At 33.8% G+C, this 17778-nt stretch overlaps 1 protein-coding gene across 1 annotated transcript in view; it reads right to left on the bottom strand.

Moving 5' to 3' along the window:
- CDH20 (cadherin 20) overlaps positions 1-17778 on the bottom strand; it is a 279772-nt gene that overhangs the window by 41598 nt on the left and 220396 nt on the right. Inside the window, exons 4-7 of the mRNA XM_031946158.1 lie at positions 11514-11808; positions 10815-10934; positions 6180-6347; positions 1512-1699 (exon numbers count right to left, since the gene is read on the bottom strand). Coding sequence (XP_031802018.1) covers positions 1512-1699; positions 6180-6347; positions 10815-10934; positions 11514-11808 — 771 coding nt within the window. The remainder of the gene's footprint in view (positions 1-1511; positions 1700-6179; positions 6348-10814; positions 10935-11513; positions 11809-17778) is intronic.

The following is a 17778-nucleotide window of genomic DNA, read 5'->3' as shown; positions in this document are numbered from 1 at the left end:
TCTTTGATGATGAAGAAGGTATTTTAGGGTCTTGCAAAAACCTCAGTATCATCATTTTGAACACCAATTATCACAGTGTATATATAAATGTCAGGCTGATTAATAGCCATTTCTAGTTGATAGTAATTGGATAAACCAACTTTTGCTTTAATTGGCTTCAACACAGTCTGTCTGTATTTCTGTCTGATTGTTTCTCTCTTAATTGCTCAATTCCTTCCCTGCTATAAAACTATATAAGCTCAGTTAATTCTACTATCTTCTAACCAGAACCATAACTAACCAGGCTTTACACTTGAGGAGGGGGAAGGAGAAAGTACAAAAGAAAGCCTCAAATTAACTCCTAAAGACATATTCATTTGAAAGTGAGGAATCTCAGGATACCATGAATCAGAAAGTCTTGAACATTCTTTTTATTCTACTGAAGGGTTGTTAAGTGCAGTCGATGCTCTTTATAGTTCTGCACTGTGGGGACAACCTCTGATCACCCTGCCCTAGTTATTGTTCTGCTTCTAAGGCAAGACTTTTTATGAAGCTCAAATCTTTTGGAAAAGAACATATCTTTCAAAATATTTGAAAATAAAGAGTTTGTAGAGGCACTGTGATAAAGTGTATAGAAAGCTGGCCTAAAGATCTAGGTTCAAGTGTCACCCAGATTTGAAATTATGCTCACTGAGTTTTTCTGGGCAAGTCACTTAAAGCACTCTAAGACCATGAGAAGACTTGCATTGATGAAAAAAATTTCTTCACCTGATATTACTATGCTGATGAAATCACAGGTCCAATCCCTATTATTTTCCTAAAGAATAATTCATTGAGTTTTTAAATTAAGAATACATTTTCCTAGCTAATAAAATTTAAAAATTAAAAAGGAGAGAATTTATCTTTTAGTTGGGGTTCACAGCCTATATTCAGAATCATGCTTTGTTGGGCTCAGTGTTATCCTACCTAGAACTAATAATCAGTTAAATAGTCATGTTTGATAAAGCTTCTTCAAGTCTCATTAGCATTTATGGATCTTCAAGTAGCAATTAAAAATCTCCTGCATATTATTTATTGATGCATAAATAATTTTACGGCTCACTTTATTGTTATTTATGGTACACTGAAGTAAAAAATGTGTGCTATTCAAGTGCAAATATTGATTAAATCATTCACATCATTGGATAATTAAATGAAAAGATTTTTTAAGTGGGTAAAAAGTGAATTGAGAAATTAGTATAGAGAAATGACATGTTTATATACTTTTCTAATGACCTAGTACCCTCTGTGTAAAATGAGGACACAAGCAATTTTTGAAAATTGTCAAGGAATAGAAAAAAAAAACATTTTCCCCCTAATAGAATGCTTTTGCAACATAATCTCACTTAATTCATGTTCATTCATCTATTCCTTCATATTGTTATTACTACCTACTGTAAACCACAAAACATTATATAAAAGTGAATGATAATGACCAGAATTTCATATATATCCATAGGTTAAAAAAAGGGATCAAATAGGATATATGCTACCTTCCTAACTGTTATGATGCCAACTTGGAAACTTGGATCTGTGTTGATGTCAAAGGTGTCCAGGCCATCTCCATCCACAATGGTATACTTCATTTCTGCATTGATTCCTTCATCCAGATCTTTGGCAAATACACGGCCCACTGTAGAACTAACTGGAGCTGATTCTAACACACTCATCTGGTAGTGCTCTGGAAAGAGAGGTGGAAAAGGGGAAATTGTCAACCATATCTCAGTATGAAAATATACTGATATTAATAGAACAACAGTGTTTTCCTGTAAGGAAAGATGATGAGTTTACATAGTGCTTTAAGGTTTACAAAATAATTTTCATACATTTTCTCATTTGTTTCTTCTGGTTGAGTTTCAAAGAAATGCTGCTTGAATCAGTCTGTTAGTGTGCCTCAGTGGCTAAGTGACCTTGTACATGTATGTCAAATTGATTGGGCCACAGTTCCTCATTTATTCAATCATGGGATTGTATTATGGGAGCCACCCGCTAGTGGCTGCTAGGGATCTAATTCTGATCAGCAGAACAGATCCCTTCATATGAAAGGATGATAATGATACAAAGGAGACTGAGAGGCAGTTTCATTTTCTGACCTATCTCCTCTTCCCTCTTGCCTTCAATTTATTTCATTCCCAATTCACAAGCAACATCTGTGTTAGTACAGGCTGATTTGCAATTCCTTCAAGTGTTATGATTCTCAATATTGGACGCTTTTGGAGAATTGACCTGCCCTTCACACTTAGGCATGGTCCTTAACACGATTGGACTTAATAATATGCAATGAACCCTTTATCTCTTGCATTCTGTAAGTCTTAACAGCAAATCAAAGCACCCAAGAATTGTAAAAATGGGATGCACACAATCTATCCAAAATTAATTTGCTGTGGCAGCCAGACAGAGAAAGAGAGAAAATAATCTTCATTTTCAGTGAGTGTCCCTTCCTCTTTTTAAAGTACAAATGTTGTTTTTGGCCTGGGAAAAATTTTCATCATGTGCCAGTCTTTTACTTCTTTCAATTAAATTTAGGTATCTCTCCAAATAGCTTTGTCAATGCATCATCAACTAATTTATTAACTGCCTTTGGAAGAAGTATAGAATAGATCTTAAAACCTAACCACTTGTTTGTTCTGCAGACATTACCCACACCTACATCTCCCCTCTTTGGGTAGGACAATAGATTTTCATGCTGGTGAATGGGACCTCTCTCTCCCAGTGCTATAGGTCATGTAAGTCATACATGTTGAAGTGAGAGTGATAGGAAGTGAATTTCCCCAAGCCCCAGTTGAGGTATATAAATAGAATGCCAATGGAATTACCAATCCAATAGCACCATTAGGTGCCCATATTTAGAGCAATTCTCATATCTTTTTTTTCCGTGTTATGGTATCAGGTCTGTGTAAAACACTGAATACAGAATAGGCTTTTCATTATGAAAAGATTACCTAGGTATCCCCCTGCTAGCATTGACTTCATCTGTTTTCAAGGTAATGCCATCCTTTTTTCCATCATGACATAGAATCCAATCTGCCCAGGAAGCTAAATTGTTAACAATCCTCATCATTTAATGAATCATAACAAAATAATGAAGAAAAATATACAATCACATTTTCCTAAGAATGTGGTTTCTCTCCTAAAGCATTTCCCAAATAGCCACAAAGCCTGAATACAGAGGCCCTGAATTTTAAGACAACTTTGGGAAAGGAAGCTGCATCAAAGCACTCATTATGTTGTATGACGAGAACTTAGCCATGTTCTTGGCAAGTCAAAGCCGCTGAAGGGGAATAGTTGTGATGTGCCAACAGTACCTGGTTTTCTGATTCCAGTCACTTTAGAAGTAGAAGAATAAGTTGTTATGAAACAAAACCTGTTATGGGAAACACTGGAGTATCATACCTTGTGTGAGTAAGACCTACATACCAATTTTGTCAGTTTATATTGTTTAGAACTAGAAGGACATTTGCTATTCTGTCTAATGCTTTCATTTTGGAGATGAAGCAACAGAAACCCAGGTTAAGGTAAATCCTAGGGTTACATGGACAGTTGATGACAAAGCTTTAAAAAGAACTCAAGATTCCTGAAGCTCGATTCAGTGTTCCATGCCTACATATATTAATCATTAGAATATGAAATCCTTTTGAGAACAGATTGTCTTTTGACTTTCTTTGCATCTTCAGCACTTTCCATGGATACCTGGAAGGTAAGTATTCTCTCCCAGCGACCTCTATATTCACATTCTTATTTCTAGCTTCTCATTCCAATCCTCCATGTGAACTGCTTTCAGACAAATATTTCTAAAACAACTTTTCATCATATCATTTCCTTGTTGTAAAACATCTAAGGTTTATAATTGTCCATAAAGTCAAGTCAAAATTCTTTATCCTAAAACTTAAGGTTCTTCACAATCTATTTCTAACCTAATTATCTGGCCATGACTTCTCCTTACAGAAAATTGATGAGTTTATTCTACTTTGTCTTGCCCATTTCTGTATAGTTCCCTTCTAGAACTCTATGGTTCAATCAAACTGACCTTTTTGGTGATTTCCACACATGATACACTATCTGTTTTCATAGTTATTAGTTATTTCCCTTGCCTTGAATGCATTCCCTTCTCACCTCCTATAATCCTTTGTTTACTTCAAGGCTCTTCTGAAGCTCTATGTTCAACATGAATTCCTTGTGTGAAAATTCAATACTTTTTCCAGTTTCTCATTAAATTAAATAACTCTAATATCTTATTCACAAGCTTTATTTAGTAGCAAAGACATAGTCACAATAGACATAGACTTTAATTTACCCTCGTCAACTTATCCCCAAATATTCCAGCAAAGTCAGTTTCAAATGAGACCTTTTCTTTTTGGTCACATTACTGAAAAGGAACATGAATGCCTCTTTATATCTTTTAGGTGTTATTGCTTTCTTTCACCATGCATTCCTGTTTTCTGAATTTACCCTTGATGTCCCAGAAAACTTTACTTTCTGAAAGATCTAATTCACACTTTGGAAATACCCTTAGACATTTTCTCTCTGATTGGTCAATTTGTTCCAGACTCTCCATTTAAAGAAGGATTTAAGATCAGCCATATTTTCATTTTTCATCAGCCTACACTATGAACCTCTCTATCATTCCTGTCCTGCCACCCACTCCACCCTTTGTTGGAATTAAGTAATTTGAGAGCAGGGACTGTCTTTCTTTTTCTCTATATTTGTATCCATAGAGCTTAACAGAGTGCTTGGCACATAATTGGTGCTTAATAAATGCTTGTTGACTAATTCCGTTGAGAATTACTTTGTGTGTACTCATGTATTATCTCTCTAATACAATATAAGCTCCTTGAGGGAAGGGATTGCTCAGCAATAAGCAAAATTCTTAAAACAAAACAGCAACTTAATAAAGTTTTATTAATTGATTGATTAATCAATTGACTCAATATGGCTTCATCCTATAGGAACTACCTCCTTTCTCTCTGTGTCTACCTTTCTATTCTTCAATCCACATTCAAGTTCTACCTTTCTGGTAGGAGCAATTCCCCCCACTCCCTCCTCTTTTAAATGTCTATAGCTTATATCACATTATGTTATATTATTATAATGACATTATGTCATATTATATATTATTGCATTTTAATGTCATATGTAATGATAGATTATTCACTTATTGTATCATATCATGGAAATCATGTCATATTATGTTATATATCATCTTAGTATTGATTTGCCAATTATATTGCAATGGCTTATAATTATTTGATTTTTTAAAATGTGTACCTTTTTCATTTTTCTATTTCGATTGTAAGCTTCTTGAGAGTAAACAGTCTCTTATGTTTTTGAATTCTCTATACTATCTGAAATTTAGTGTTTGATAAATATTGATTGAATGATAATTCTAAAGCTAAAGTGATTGATAATCTTGCTCTAATACTTGAGGTCTAGAAGAGAAATGTGACTAAGAAGAGGATAAAACTGGACATATTGATGGGGAAAATATGTTCTAAATTTTATTCAATTTGTGTGAATCTCATTATTTTTAATCATTTGGAAGGTAAACCTAGGCACAAGATCTAAAAAAAGGAATGGATCTTGGATCTTGTTTAGGCTAATTTCCTCAATTTTAGGAAACTGAGGTTCAGAGAATTGTCTAAGTATCTTTATGTTATGTAGCTGAACCCAGATTGTCTGACTTCTATTCAATTCAAATCATCTCAATAAAAGCATTTCTTAATCATCTGATTTGTCAATGTCACTGTGATAGGCAAGAGGGTGCAAAGACATGTAGAAAACATTTTCTCAAACAGCTTATATTTTATTTCAAGCATTATGCTCTCTTTTCACTATAATATTGCCTCTAAATAATTATGATTTCTTTTCAACTTTCCTAAATAATATTTAAAAATCACAAAGGTATTATTGCTACTTTTTATTTAGATAGGTATAATTATAGAAGAAAACACATTTTAACATCCTGTGTACAATAAACAGTTATATCAAAAATTAAGGGCTATGTAAATTGTGACTGTATCTTTGCTAATAAATAAAATTAGTAAATAAGGTCATAAAGGTTATTTAGTTTAATGAGAAACTGGGAAAAGAGATTGAAAATTCATGAGCATAGCTCAATTTCATCCCAGTAACAGACTCTACAGGCATATTTGACATAGACTCACTCTGTGGGAATCGTGGTGGATTATCATTTACATCAGAGAGGGTAATATTGACTGTGGTTGTTCCAGCCAGTCCTCCAAGCTGTCCTCCCATATCCTTGGCTTGTATAATCACTTCATAGTATTCTTTTGCTTCTCTGTCCATGTTCATGAGTGCTGTCCTAATTACACCTGCAGGATAGCAAAAAGTCTGTTCTTAAGAAGGCAATTTATAAATCTCAGTTTCAGTTTGGAAAGAAATAGTTCTTGGGTCATGTGTTGTGAGTATTAAATCAAAATAGAAATTACTTACATTACTGAGGTTAGTAAGTATTATTGAGCTTATTCCCAAATCCCCAAATATTCCAGCAAAGTCAGTTTCAAATAAGACCTTTTCCTTTTGGTCACATTACTGAAAAGGAACATGAGAGGGCAGCAGCACTACTCTGATAAACCCAGGAAACTGAAACCACTATTTCTTCCTATTCTCACTTAGCAAAGATAATGAACTTTTGGTCATAAGAATAGAGCATCTCAGAGCAATTTCTCCCTGAATGGTTAAGAAATTCCTCTTTTCTTTTTCTCATTTTAAAGACCTTTGTAGTAAAAATGGCCTCTTCTTTAATTAACCTTTTCTTGCCTTGCTGTTTCCCAGTTCCTCAGTCCACAGAAAGATGAGGCTGGGGTCAGGAAGAAATTTTCCTTTTTGCTTTGTTTTTTATTCTTCCCTATTTTGTTTTTCTTCTGTTTACTTTTAACTCACGGTTTACTACATTCAGTAAACCTGAGACATGAAGGATATTCTATGAATTGTTTATTTTTAACATGCATAAAGTACAAATCTCTCCAAACAACATCAAAACAGCTATGGGATGACATGGGCTTCATTTAAGAAATAAATGAGATTGAAATCATAATGCATTGGAATATATTGTTCGGATCCTGCTACAGATCCATTATACAGCAGTGGACAATAACAAATTGGGAAATATGTTCTTTCTATTCATTTGAAGTACTAAGTATAGTCATGAAAAAAAGATGAAAGGTTTATTCATTTTAAGATTTATAATCTCATTTGTGACTAAATAGTATTTTTATATGAAAAAGGAAGAAAGTTTCTAGTTTGATTCATAATATTCATATTGAATTACATTGGTAACTTTCTAAAATGAAATATATAGACTTTCTACTTTTTGAATGCTCTCTCTGCCCTCCTGGATCACCTTTTTCATATAATTTTGACCTTGATTTTATGGATATCCCTTTGGAGGTATCAAAATAATGTGTAATTTTGTTTAGGATATAGAAGATTTATTAATATCATCCTACCAATGTTCTGTCCACTCACATATCAGTGCATTGTGAATAAAATTTCTTTTTATGATTTGGGAGAAAATTACAAATTTCTAATAATTAATGCTAATACTACTAATTACTAACCATACTAAATTATAATAATAATATCAAGTTTTTCTGTGATATTCTCCCTACCTTCCCTTCTGCAGAGAAAACAGATTTTTCCTCTGAAACATACTATGTCTGCCACCCCTTTCTTTAATTTCCATATTGTGTTATTCCATGAGGCTTTTCTTCATCAGAAGCATTCTCACATGCTCCCAACCTATCTTCCCCATTTAAAAACTGATCTCTCATTCTTTATGGAAGATCTTATTTTCTATTAGCATACTGTTGTATGTTACAGAAAGTATATTGCTCTGGGAATCAAGAGACCTTAGTTATAGTTTCAATCTTTTCACTAATTAATTGTGTGACTCTGGTCAAATTACTTAACAACTCTGGATCTTAGTTTACTCATGTATAAAAACAAGGTATTGGATTATTTGGGTTTTAAGATCTCTTCTAGGTCTAATATTCATTCTGTTTCTAGTACAAAGATATCAAATGGGTCTATTACTTACTGAGATGGGAATTCCCTCTAAATAAATAGATATGCATTCTTGCCTGTTCCTCCTATTTTAGTCTCATCCATGTTGACCAAAAGTTTCCTATAGGTATCCCAATCAATGTGTGGAGATTTTTTCCTCATCTTTTCCCAAAATCATGAGGATACCATTGGAATATTCTGGCTGTCCATATGACATCCTTTGCTCCTGCCTTTTGAGTGCATTTTCTTTTTCTATTACACAATTTTCCTGTTCATCCTAGGAGTTCCTCAGTAGTTATACGCTGAAATCTGCTTATATCCACCATACACATTTCTGTTGCTCACTGTACATTTCTCAAGCAGTGGTATTCCAGATCTTGCTGGATTATAGTAATACTGGCAACATATTTATATTGACAGGATAGGCTACCACTAGTGTGGCAAGCATGGATTCAAAGTGCTTTGCAATTTTCAAGAAGCAATTCATCCTATTCTCTATCTTGTCAACTTTGGGCCCAGTTCCTTGCCCTTTTGGACTATTTGTCCTTGATTTATAAACTATTCGATAAACTCTAGATTCTTGGTGAAATCTGGGCAACTGACATTCTCCTTCAATTAGTTTTATTGAGTGGATAGGTGGGCCAAACTTTTATGAGTGATTATAGAAGTTCAGGAGGCACTAAAATGTCTTAGAGCTAGATATTTTAAAAACAATAATATCTATAAACAGAAGCATTATTTACCTAATCAATTATCAAAAATCTTGTTTTGACCTGGACTCGATGCCATATCTCTTCCATCATCTCCCTATTTTGGTTGTTTTGGGTCAGATTTTAAGTTTGTTATTAGAGAGTCATTGAACATGGTTATTTCTTTAAAGGAATTTTGAATGATTTGAATTGAATGATATATGAATGGGACCATCTTAGTATAAAAGAAGCTCATTTTTATGTACATTTTGTTCTATGGAATGGAATGCTTTTTTATAATCAATAAACAATAAGTATAATGAGATTTTATATTCTCTATATTTTATATAATGTTTCATATATTCTCTTTATTTTTAGTCAGTTGTAATGTAGTAAAATATGAGGTTTATTTACTGAATATCATTTGCAAGAAGCTCTTAATTCCCAATTAATAGTCTTATCAGTATTCCTTCTATTCATACAGATCAACCCCATAGTAATTTTGTATAGACATAAAAGTCAATAATTGATTATATTCTTGGTCACTTTTAAAACAATCAAAAAGAATTGAGAATTTTCTCATACCTTTGTTATTCTCCCCTCCTCAGCACTCTTCCAATTGTATTGCATCCAGCATGGAATACATACATATGCACATACATACATACACATATGTGTATATGTGTATGTTCCTATTGTGTATTCACTGGAAAAATGCTGGTGCTAACAATCTGGGTCACAATGCAGTTGGCAGCAATGGACTGAATTTAACTATTCTGCAATTGCCCAAGTCAAAGCTGAAATCTTACTCTGGTGCTTCATTATGGCATAGAAGTGACTCGAGTTCTCAGGAGCTTGTTCTTTACTGTAAGTGTGTGTATGTGTGTGTGTGTGTTTCTATCTTTGTTTTCTTTAGAGTCATTTTTACTCCTTCTGCAAGCATTTCAAGGATTTTAACATTCAAGGTGGTGGTTCTACTATCTTTGATAGAGAAAAAAATTTTGTTCTAATAATTTTTTACAATTGTTTTCATGGATTAATATGTGATTTTGTTCATGTAATAACTTCTGAAAGATAACAATTGAACAAAAACAACTTACATTTGTATTATGTTTGTCTTACTCTGTGAGATTTGGACAAGTTTTATTACAATCATTTCAGAGATGAGGAAACTAAAGCTTTAAGGGGGTTGTTATTTGACCACAATCACAGAGCAATTTGTTAACTGACAGAGATGAAATTGAAATTTAGGTCTCTCCTCATGCCAATTTCTGTGATCTCTTTTTCATGAGGATGCCTTTTTCATAAGCAAACTCATGACTCTAAAAGCAGGATTTTAAGAATTATGGCAAATTGTTGGGAGAGGCAGGAAAAGAGACTTTATAGTTCCATTCAGGTTTTTACATGACCCTTTGAGGTACATGTTCTTATTTATATAATGGTATTCTTTTTTTCTTAATTCCAAATACTATATCTCTAGAAATTCCTGCACTTAAATTGAGAAAAAATGTTAAATTCAAAATGGCAGAGGTATAACTTGATAGCAATTTATGTTTAAAAAAAAAGTACAGGGGGATCTTAATGAATTGTAAGTTCACTAAAAGTGAACAATATGATACAGCAGCCAAAAAACTAATGCTATCTTTGGCTGTAAATGCACATATTACAAGAGAAACCAGTGTCTGAAAAAGCAGAACTAGGATCCTTGTAATTTAAAATTACAAGGAAATGGATTTTGATTCATAATTAAAATTGTTAGAAAGTGGAATGGAGTTTTTCTCCACTGGAACTGTTTAAGTATACAATGGATGATTACTTCTCAGGGATGCTAAAGAAGGGATTTTTTTATGGAAGTGTGAGTTTAATATGACCTCTGTGGTTCTTCTAACTCTAAAAAACTCCATGATTTTTTCTTTGTATCCTTGGTTCCTACCCACAGTGCCTTAATAAATTCCTTAAAAGTCTTTAATAAATTTATTCTAATTGACTGAGGCATTGGTTTTGAGCAGTTAATCCCATATTCGGTGGTTATGAAATAGTGTGGAAATATATCACACTTTTCTGATCCTGGTTGTAGGATAATACCTGTTTTAGAGTCCACGGAAAAATATGGCTGACCCTGAAGAATACTGTATACTACCCTGGCACTGTTCCCATATGTTGGGTCATCAGCGTCGGTTGCTGTCACCTGGATAACTGAGGTACCTGAGAAAAAGAGAGTGGAACTTTGTTAAAATCATCTGGGAAGAAAGGGACAATAGTCCCGAGTGGCCCTTACTACCACATTATGAAGTGTTGAGTGGAATTTCAATGAGGATAGAGTTCCTTGGGTTTCTATGGCATATCTCATAACTACTTTAGTGTCTTGGACATATAACCTGTACCAAACTAGTGTATGTATGTATGTATGTATCTATCTATCACACACAAGCAGACAAGACAGTTCCATGGCCCTTTGATGGAATCTTTACATGCAGCTCACATATTTACTTTCTCCTTTTGTGATATTAAAATATTTTTCCCAAATAGATTAAAAAAACCCATCAAATTAACAAAAAAAACCTGAACTGTATAATGAAATCAGGTTTATTTAAAATTGTAGTTAATTCTTATAGTCAAGTGGTTTCATGTTAAACTTTAAAAGATCATCTGGTTTTACTGACCTTTTGAATTTTATTTTAAAATTTGTAAATTTTGCATAATCTCTCATTCTCAGTGGATGCATTAGGGATAGTCTAAATGTCAGTTGTTATTTGTGACAGTGAGTCTTTAGCATCATCTTACCTACAGGGGACATTTCTGGCACAGTGGCTACATAAGGTCCATCTAGGAATTTAGGTTCATTATCATTGATGTCTTGGATTTTAATAATGAACTCTGACTCAGGCTCCATTGGTCTCCCTGTCCGCCTGTCCAGCGCTTGTGCCCTTAATGTATATTGGGCCCTTTCTTCTCGATCCAGTCTCTGGATTGCATGGATGTCTCCAGTAGTATCATCGATTGTGAACACAATCCCAGCTCCTTCTCCTGACAGAATGTATTTGATAGACCCGTCACCCCTGTCCATATCTGAATGAAGCTGCAGGAAAAGAAAGATTCTATTAAGAAAACAAGCATATCTAGTGATTGAAAATTGGCAAATTAAATTTCAATTCTGCCAGAATTCTTTAACACTTTTCAAAACAAAAAGGTAGTTTTTGGGTAACATTTATCAGCATTTATCTACACTGTTTTACATTGAACAAGGACATATCAAAGAATCAGCTTAAAAGCTGGAAAAATATACTCCAAATTATCCATAAAAGACACATTAAAAACACACATGACAACTTCCAAGGTCAAGACATTGACTATTACCTGGAAAAATTTCCATTAGAACTATAGTATCAGGAATCCTAGGAAGTATAACTTCTAAATCCAGCGAGAGAATAAACATAAGGAATAATTTTTTTATTTGCTTGAGTAGACAAGAGGTTTCATTTAAAATAAAATCCTGTGCCCCAAAGCTTACCTCATTAATATTTCTATAGACCAATCACAAAATTGACATTTAGTGACTTGAATTATAGAAAATTAATTTTTTGTCATTTTTTTAAAAGAAGGTGTTTGGGAATCTATAAATTACAAAAGCATTTCATTTTATGAAAATTCAAATTGGCTAAAAAGAGGATGGCAGCCCCTAATGTCATCTGTCAGTAGACAGATATAGAATTTAACTGCATGGTTGCCAGTTCAACCCCATGATTACATCCTTTCTTGAACAAGATGATGTTTCTCCTTGAACCAAGAATCAAGGGAATCTTCATAGGTCTGAATTGAGCTGATTGTTCAGAGAGAGTTGAATTACCATATTTGCTGGCCCTGATTTTGGTCATCACAATCAACATCTAGCCTACCTTTTTAAGCTTATTCAAATTCCTACTTTTCAAGGACTCTATTTACCCCAGTCAGATTTCTCCCTCCCACCTCAGTATTTTTTATAGTGTGTATTCTGTGTCTCGAACAAAACCCTTGTTCATGTGCTATCCTAATGCTCTCTCTCTTTAAATGATCACATATATATGTGTATGTTAACATGTTGTGTAGCCTTCCTCTCACTGCACAATGGAATGATCTTTGAGAGCAGGGACTATTTGTGTGTGTGTGTGTCTTTTCTCTCTTATTTCTAGAGCTTAGCAAAGTATCCTGCACCCAAAAGATGCTAAATGGTGCTTATTGAATTAGATTGGGTAATACATGTATAAATAAGAATTGACATATGTAGAAAGAAGTATCACTTTCTCTACATTTCTTTTTCAACCTTATTCTCATAATCCTCTAAGGAAATGAAGTACATTATTATTATCTTGGACCCTGTATTATGAGTTTTAACATAATATATTTGGGCATGGAGAAACACTGATATAATAATAAGAGCAATATAAATTGATATAATAATAATAACAATAATAATAAATAGCTAGATGTAACAGTAGATAGTGCCGGAATCTAGAAGGCTGACTTAAAATCTTTATTCAAACACTTAGTGGCTGTGTGGTCTTAGGCAAATTAACCTCATATTGCCTCAGTAGTTTCATCTATAAAATGAGAATAATCTTAGCATCTAATTTTACAGGGTTGTTATGAAGATCAAATGAGTTAAAGCATTTTGCAAACCTTAAAGGACCATATAAATGCTATCTATATGTTATTATGGACAGAGTAGTTTATTGCCTGGTGGCTAATCCTTTGGTGAAACACCTTTTTGAATTTAAACTGTCTTTGTTTTCTGAGGAGCAGAAGCATTTCCAGGTTGGTAAAACTTGCTGGGCTTAGACTACTTTAGCCAAGCCCTTGAGAACTCAGTCTTATCTCCAAGCTACAATGAGAAAAAGTTTGACTTCAGTTTTGACTGGGGCAATAACAATAGTAAATAACCATTGACTGGGTCAATGGTTAAATTCAGTCCATTGCTGCCAACTCCAATGTGACCCAGATTGTTAGTATTAACATTTTTTCCAGTGAATAGTTTCTTATGATTAATTTACAAAAAAAGACAACAGATGTTGTCATTTATGCCATACATGTTTTGCCAGAAGGGTATTAATACACACAGATTTTCTTGTCTCCCTTTAGAACTCTGGTGCTGTAATGGGGTTAAGGGGGAACACATGGACTGGATTCTTCCAGTAAGTGCAATTCTCGTGCATGATCACAGAGGGTCAAAGCTGTACCTGACTATTTGAATTTACTAGTATAGTGTAAATATGAAGATGCCTGCTAGTAATTAAAGGGCACAAAGTCACAGAAAAGACCTGAAAATACATATAAAACACTCTTTTACAAGAAGGTTGGGGACTGTTGCTGAATTTGAATAGGTCTCAGGTTGACTCACTATAAAAAAAAATGGAAGCAGCTATTTTGCTGCCTAGAGAATGCCATGTCTTATCTAAAGGAGAGAAATAAGAGAATAAAATGGAGTGAGAAAAAACCAAGTATTTTTCCCCACTTAAAAATTCTATTTAAAATATGGTGCTCTTGCATTTCTACATCCAGCATGCTGTCCTATTATTTCTCACAATTGAAACCTTCTATTTAAACAGTTCAGAAAGCATGGGGGCATGACTCTGCCTCTACACAGTAGATACTTATTCTATTTGGATCTGGTTATACATAAATAGAAATCCATCCTATTTGTAACTCTGCTGTGTGTTGGAACTGCCTTTGGTTAAAATTGAAGACTATATTTATTGCCCCCTTTAATAAAGAATGATACCTTAGAGAAGAAGCACACAGTTCTTTATAACTTAAGTTGAAAAAGCTTATTTTAGGTAATGGCAGATTGTAAAGTAAGAAAGAAATTTAAATCATGTTAAAACAAATTAAGGGGGTGGGGTGGAGGAGAGAGTTGGCAAATTTTAGCTCAATGGAAAGAAATTCCCAACAATAGGTCTCTTTTGGAAAATGGTATGTGTTGTTTCCTGAAGTAGTAAGCTCCCAAGGTTATTAAGCAGAGTTTATATAAGTGGATTTTGCTGGGGGATTTTTCTTTAGGTATAAATTGGATAAGATGGCCTCTATAATCTCATAAAATTCTAAAACAATGACAGAGTCAGAGAATTTCAGAGAAATTATATAATCATTTCCTAGAAAGTTCCTATCATTCTATATAACAATTTGAAAATTGAAATAAGAAATAAAACTAAAATCATACTACATAGTAAGTAACACAGATACTCAATACATAGTATTGAGTCATAATACAATATGACCAATACATATTGGTCAACCATCTTTGCTGACCTAATTTTCTTATGTTTCCATTTTATTGTTGTTCACTTGTTTCAGTTATGTCTGACCCTTTGTGTACCTTTCTATATCAAGGCTGCTCAGTAGCAATTAATTAGTAAATTGATGAATTAATCTTAATTACATTTATTTTAGAGAATTGCCCAGTATATTTAAAGGTTAAGAGACTTTGACTAATGTCACACATATTTGCCAGAATCAGGCCTTGAAACCAGATCTTCCTAATTCTGGTATCAGCTCACTGTCTATAGCACAAATCCCTCTATACTATCTTCAACACCAGTTTTACTATGTATATTAAGATGCCAACCTAAAAGAATTAGGATAAGGATATGTTACAGTGCAGATTCTATGTCTCTATCTCCCTTTCCTTGTCAAATTCTTCTGAATTATTTTTTTCTAAAATGTCCTTTTGATGTACTAAATTAGTACTCTATGGTCCATCAAATTAGTAATACATCATATACTTACTAGCTATGTGACCTGGAGAAGCCACTTAGTTTTTCTCTGCCTCAGTTTCTTTATCTTTAAAGTATGGATGATTATAGCACCCAGCTGATAGAATTGTTGCAAATATAAAAGGAGAAAATATTCAAAAAATGCTAGATAAATGTTAGTTATTCCTATTATTGAAATCACCTTTACTTTTTCTCATTAAGAAGGCTCTTTTTCTCCTCCTGTTCCTCATGACTGATGATGTTATTTAGAAGATCATAAAATCATAAATATAAATATGGAAGAAACCTTTTTAGTAATCTTGTCCAACTTCCTAATTTCACTGTTTTGTAAACTGGGGCTAAGAATAAAGAGCAGAGATTGGATTTAACTCCTATCTAATTAGGACTCCACATCCAGTGCCTTAGAATTATGATAATTTGGCTTTATGGCCTTCTTTTGATACTATATTTATAGGGTCCAGGATAACTGATATCAGTATTCCTAGATTACCAGGTAAGGCTTTAGATTGCAAATCTTCATTGATAAAGAGACTTTGCTCAGTAGGAGTTCTTTACATCAATGAAATCACAGGTCCAAAAATATACTTTTAAAAAGCATTCAGAGAAGAAGGAAAATCCTTTTCTGCATATTTAAATGGAAAGATATTAATTGTTATGAGCTAAACTCTGGTCTTCCTTTTAAAGTTCTATAATACTCTCTTTCCCTCCCTGAGCCTCCTATGGCCTTCATATTATCTGTTGGGATAAAGCTGTGCCCTATTGCTATTATTAAACGAAGAAACAAACAAATCGAAAAAACCTCTTCAAAACAATCAGCTATTTTTCTTCACTGGATCATAAAAGGAGAATTGCTATGACAACAATTAGAAAGTGTCTCTTATTGCTGAAGACTGAACCTTCTGTTGGTTTTTAAAAAGTAGGTCTGTATTAGAAGACCTGTACAAAATGCAGGAGGAAAAAGAAGTTAGGAAAATCTAGGAAGTTGTTTCCTCATGTCTGACTCTTTATGACTCCATTTCGGGGTTTCTTGGGAAAGATGCTGGTGTAATATGCCATTTCCTTCTCCAGCTTATTTTACAGGTGAAGGAAGTAAGGTCACACAGATAGTAAATATTTGAGGCAAGATTTGAACTCAGGAGGATGAATCTTCCTGACTGCAGGTCCAGTACTCTGTCCACTGTGCCTAGCTCTCTTTATAGTGATAGAAGATACAATAAATAGTGTATAGTTCTACCTGAAGAAGCTGGTCTAATTTTCCCTTAAGAAATCTTTTTTCCTGTGCTTTTTCTGTATATTTGCAAGTATCTATCTGTTGTTCTCTATGGAAAAGAACATAGGAACCCTAGCTGGTGTGATCTACTATGTATAGATCAGGTAGCAGTTTCTCCCTTTAGTTTAATAACATGGTGGCTAAAGGGATGAATGCAAAGGGACAAAGAGGAAGCATTTTTACTCTTGAATAGGGGGAGTCCCTGGTGTAAGGAAGAGCAGATTACCATTTTGTGTTTACATAGTACATACCCCTAGAGAACTTAATGTACTTCTCTGACTTTTAAAGTTAGAGCTTATAATATTTGTATGAGCTTCCAGGTATATATTTTCTCTAGGGGAAATTGAAGAATAGAAGTTAACATATTTCCTCTGGGTCACAAAGCAAATCAGTAGCAGAGCTGAAAATGATTGAGTATTGATTCTTAGCTGTAATCAGCAGAACATACCCATGTACATCCTGGAAGCAAATCTCATATTTCTTTTAAACATTTGCAGGACAGAGTGACACAAGTGATTATGCCCACATGTCTAAGAACTCTAAATTCATTAGGGAAAGTCTCAAAGGTAGTAGGCTGGCACCTTCAGAATACTAAAAACTGGGTTGGTTTGAAAAAAATAAAAAAGTAATTAAACTGCTTTGTTATTAAAGATCTATGGATTAGTCCTTTCCAGTAACATTGTTGACTTTAGTAAGAATTTGGTCCTTGGAACCTGGCATAGGCCTCCTGTGACTTTTCCTCTTTGTGTATGTCAATATAATCTAGCTGGGACTTGCTATTCTAATGGTCCCTGGGAAGTTCAGTGCAGATTCTATAAAGGCAACACCAATTACTGCTGCTAATTGTTATAGAAGTTCTTCTTGAAATGAGCAAATACAGTGGCAGGCTTTCTAAACAGATGTCGAAGGGAGGTCAAGGAGACAAGAAGTCAAACATCCTGGGAGCTGCAGGGAATTAGATATACACTTATTACCTACCAAAAGGAAAGGAAAATAATACCTGGAAAAAGTGATGGATATATTCTAAATATAG

Source organism: Sarcophilus harrisii, chromosome 1 (genome assembly GCF_902635505.1).
Source record: "Sarcophilus harrisii chromosome 1, mSarHar1.11, whole genome shotgun sequence".
In the NCBI taxonomy this organism is placed as follows: Eukaryota; Metazoa; Chordata; class Mammalia; order Dasyuromorphia; family Dasyuridae; genus Sarcophilus; species Sarcophilus harrisii.
Note: the sequence above shows the minus strand (reverse complement) of the source record. Positions and strands in the feature narration are given on the sequence as shown.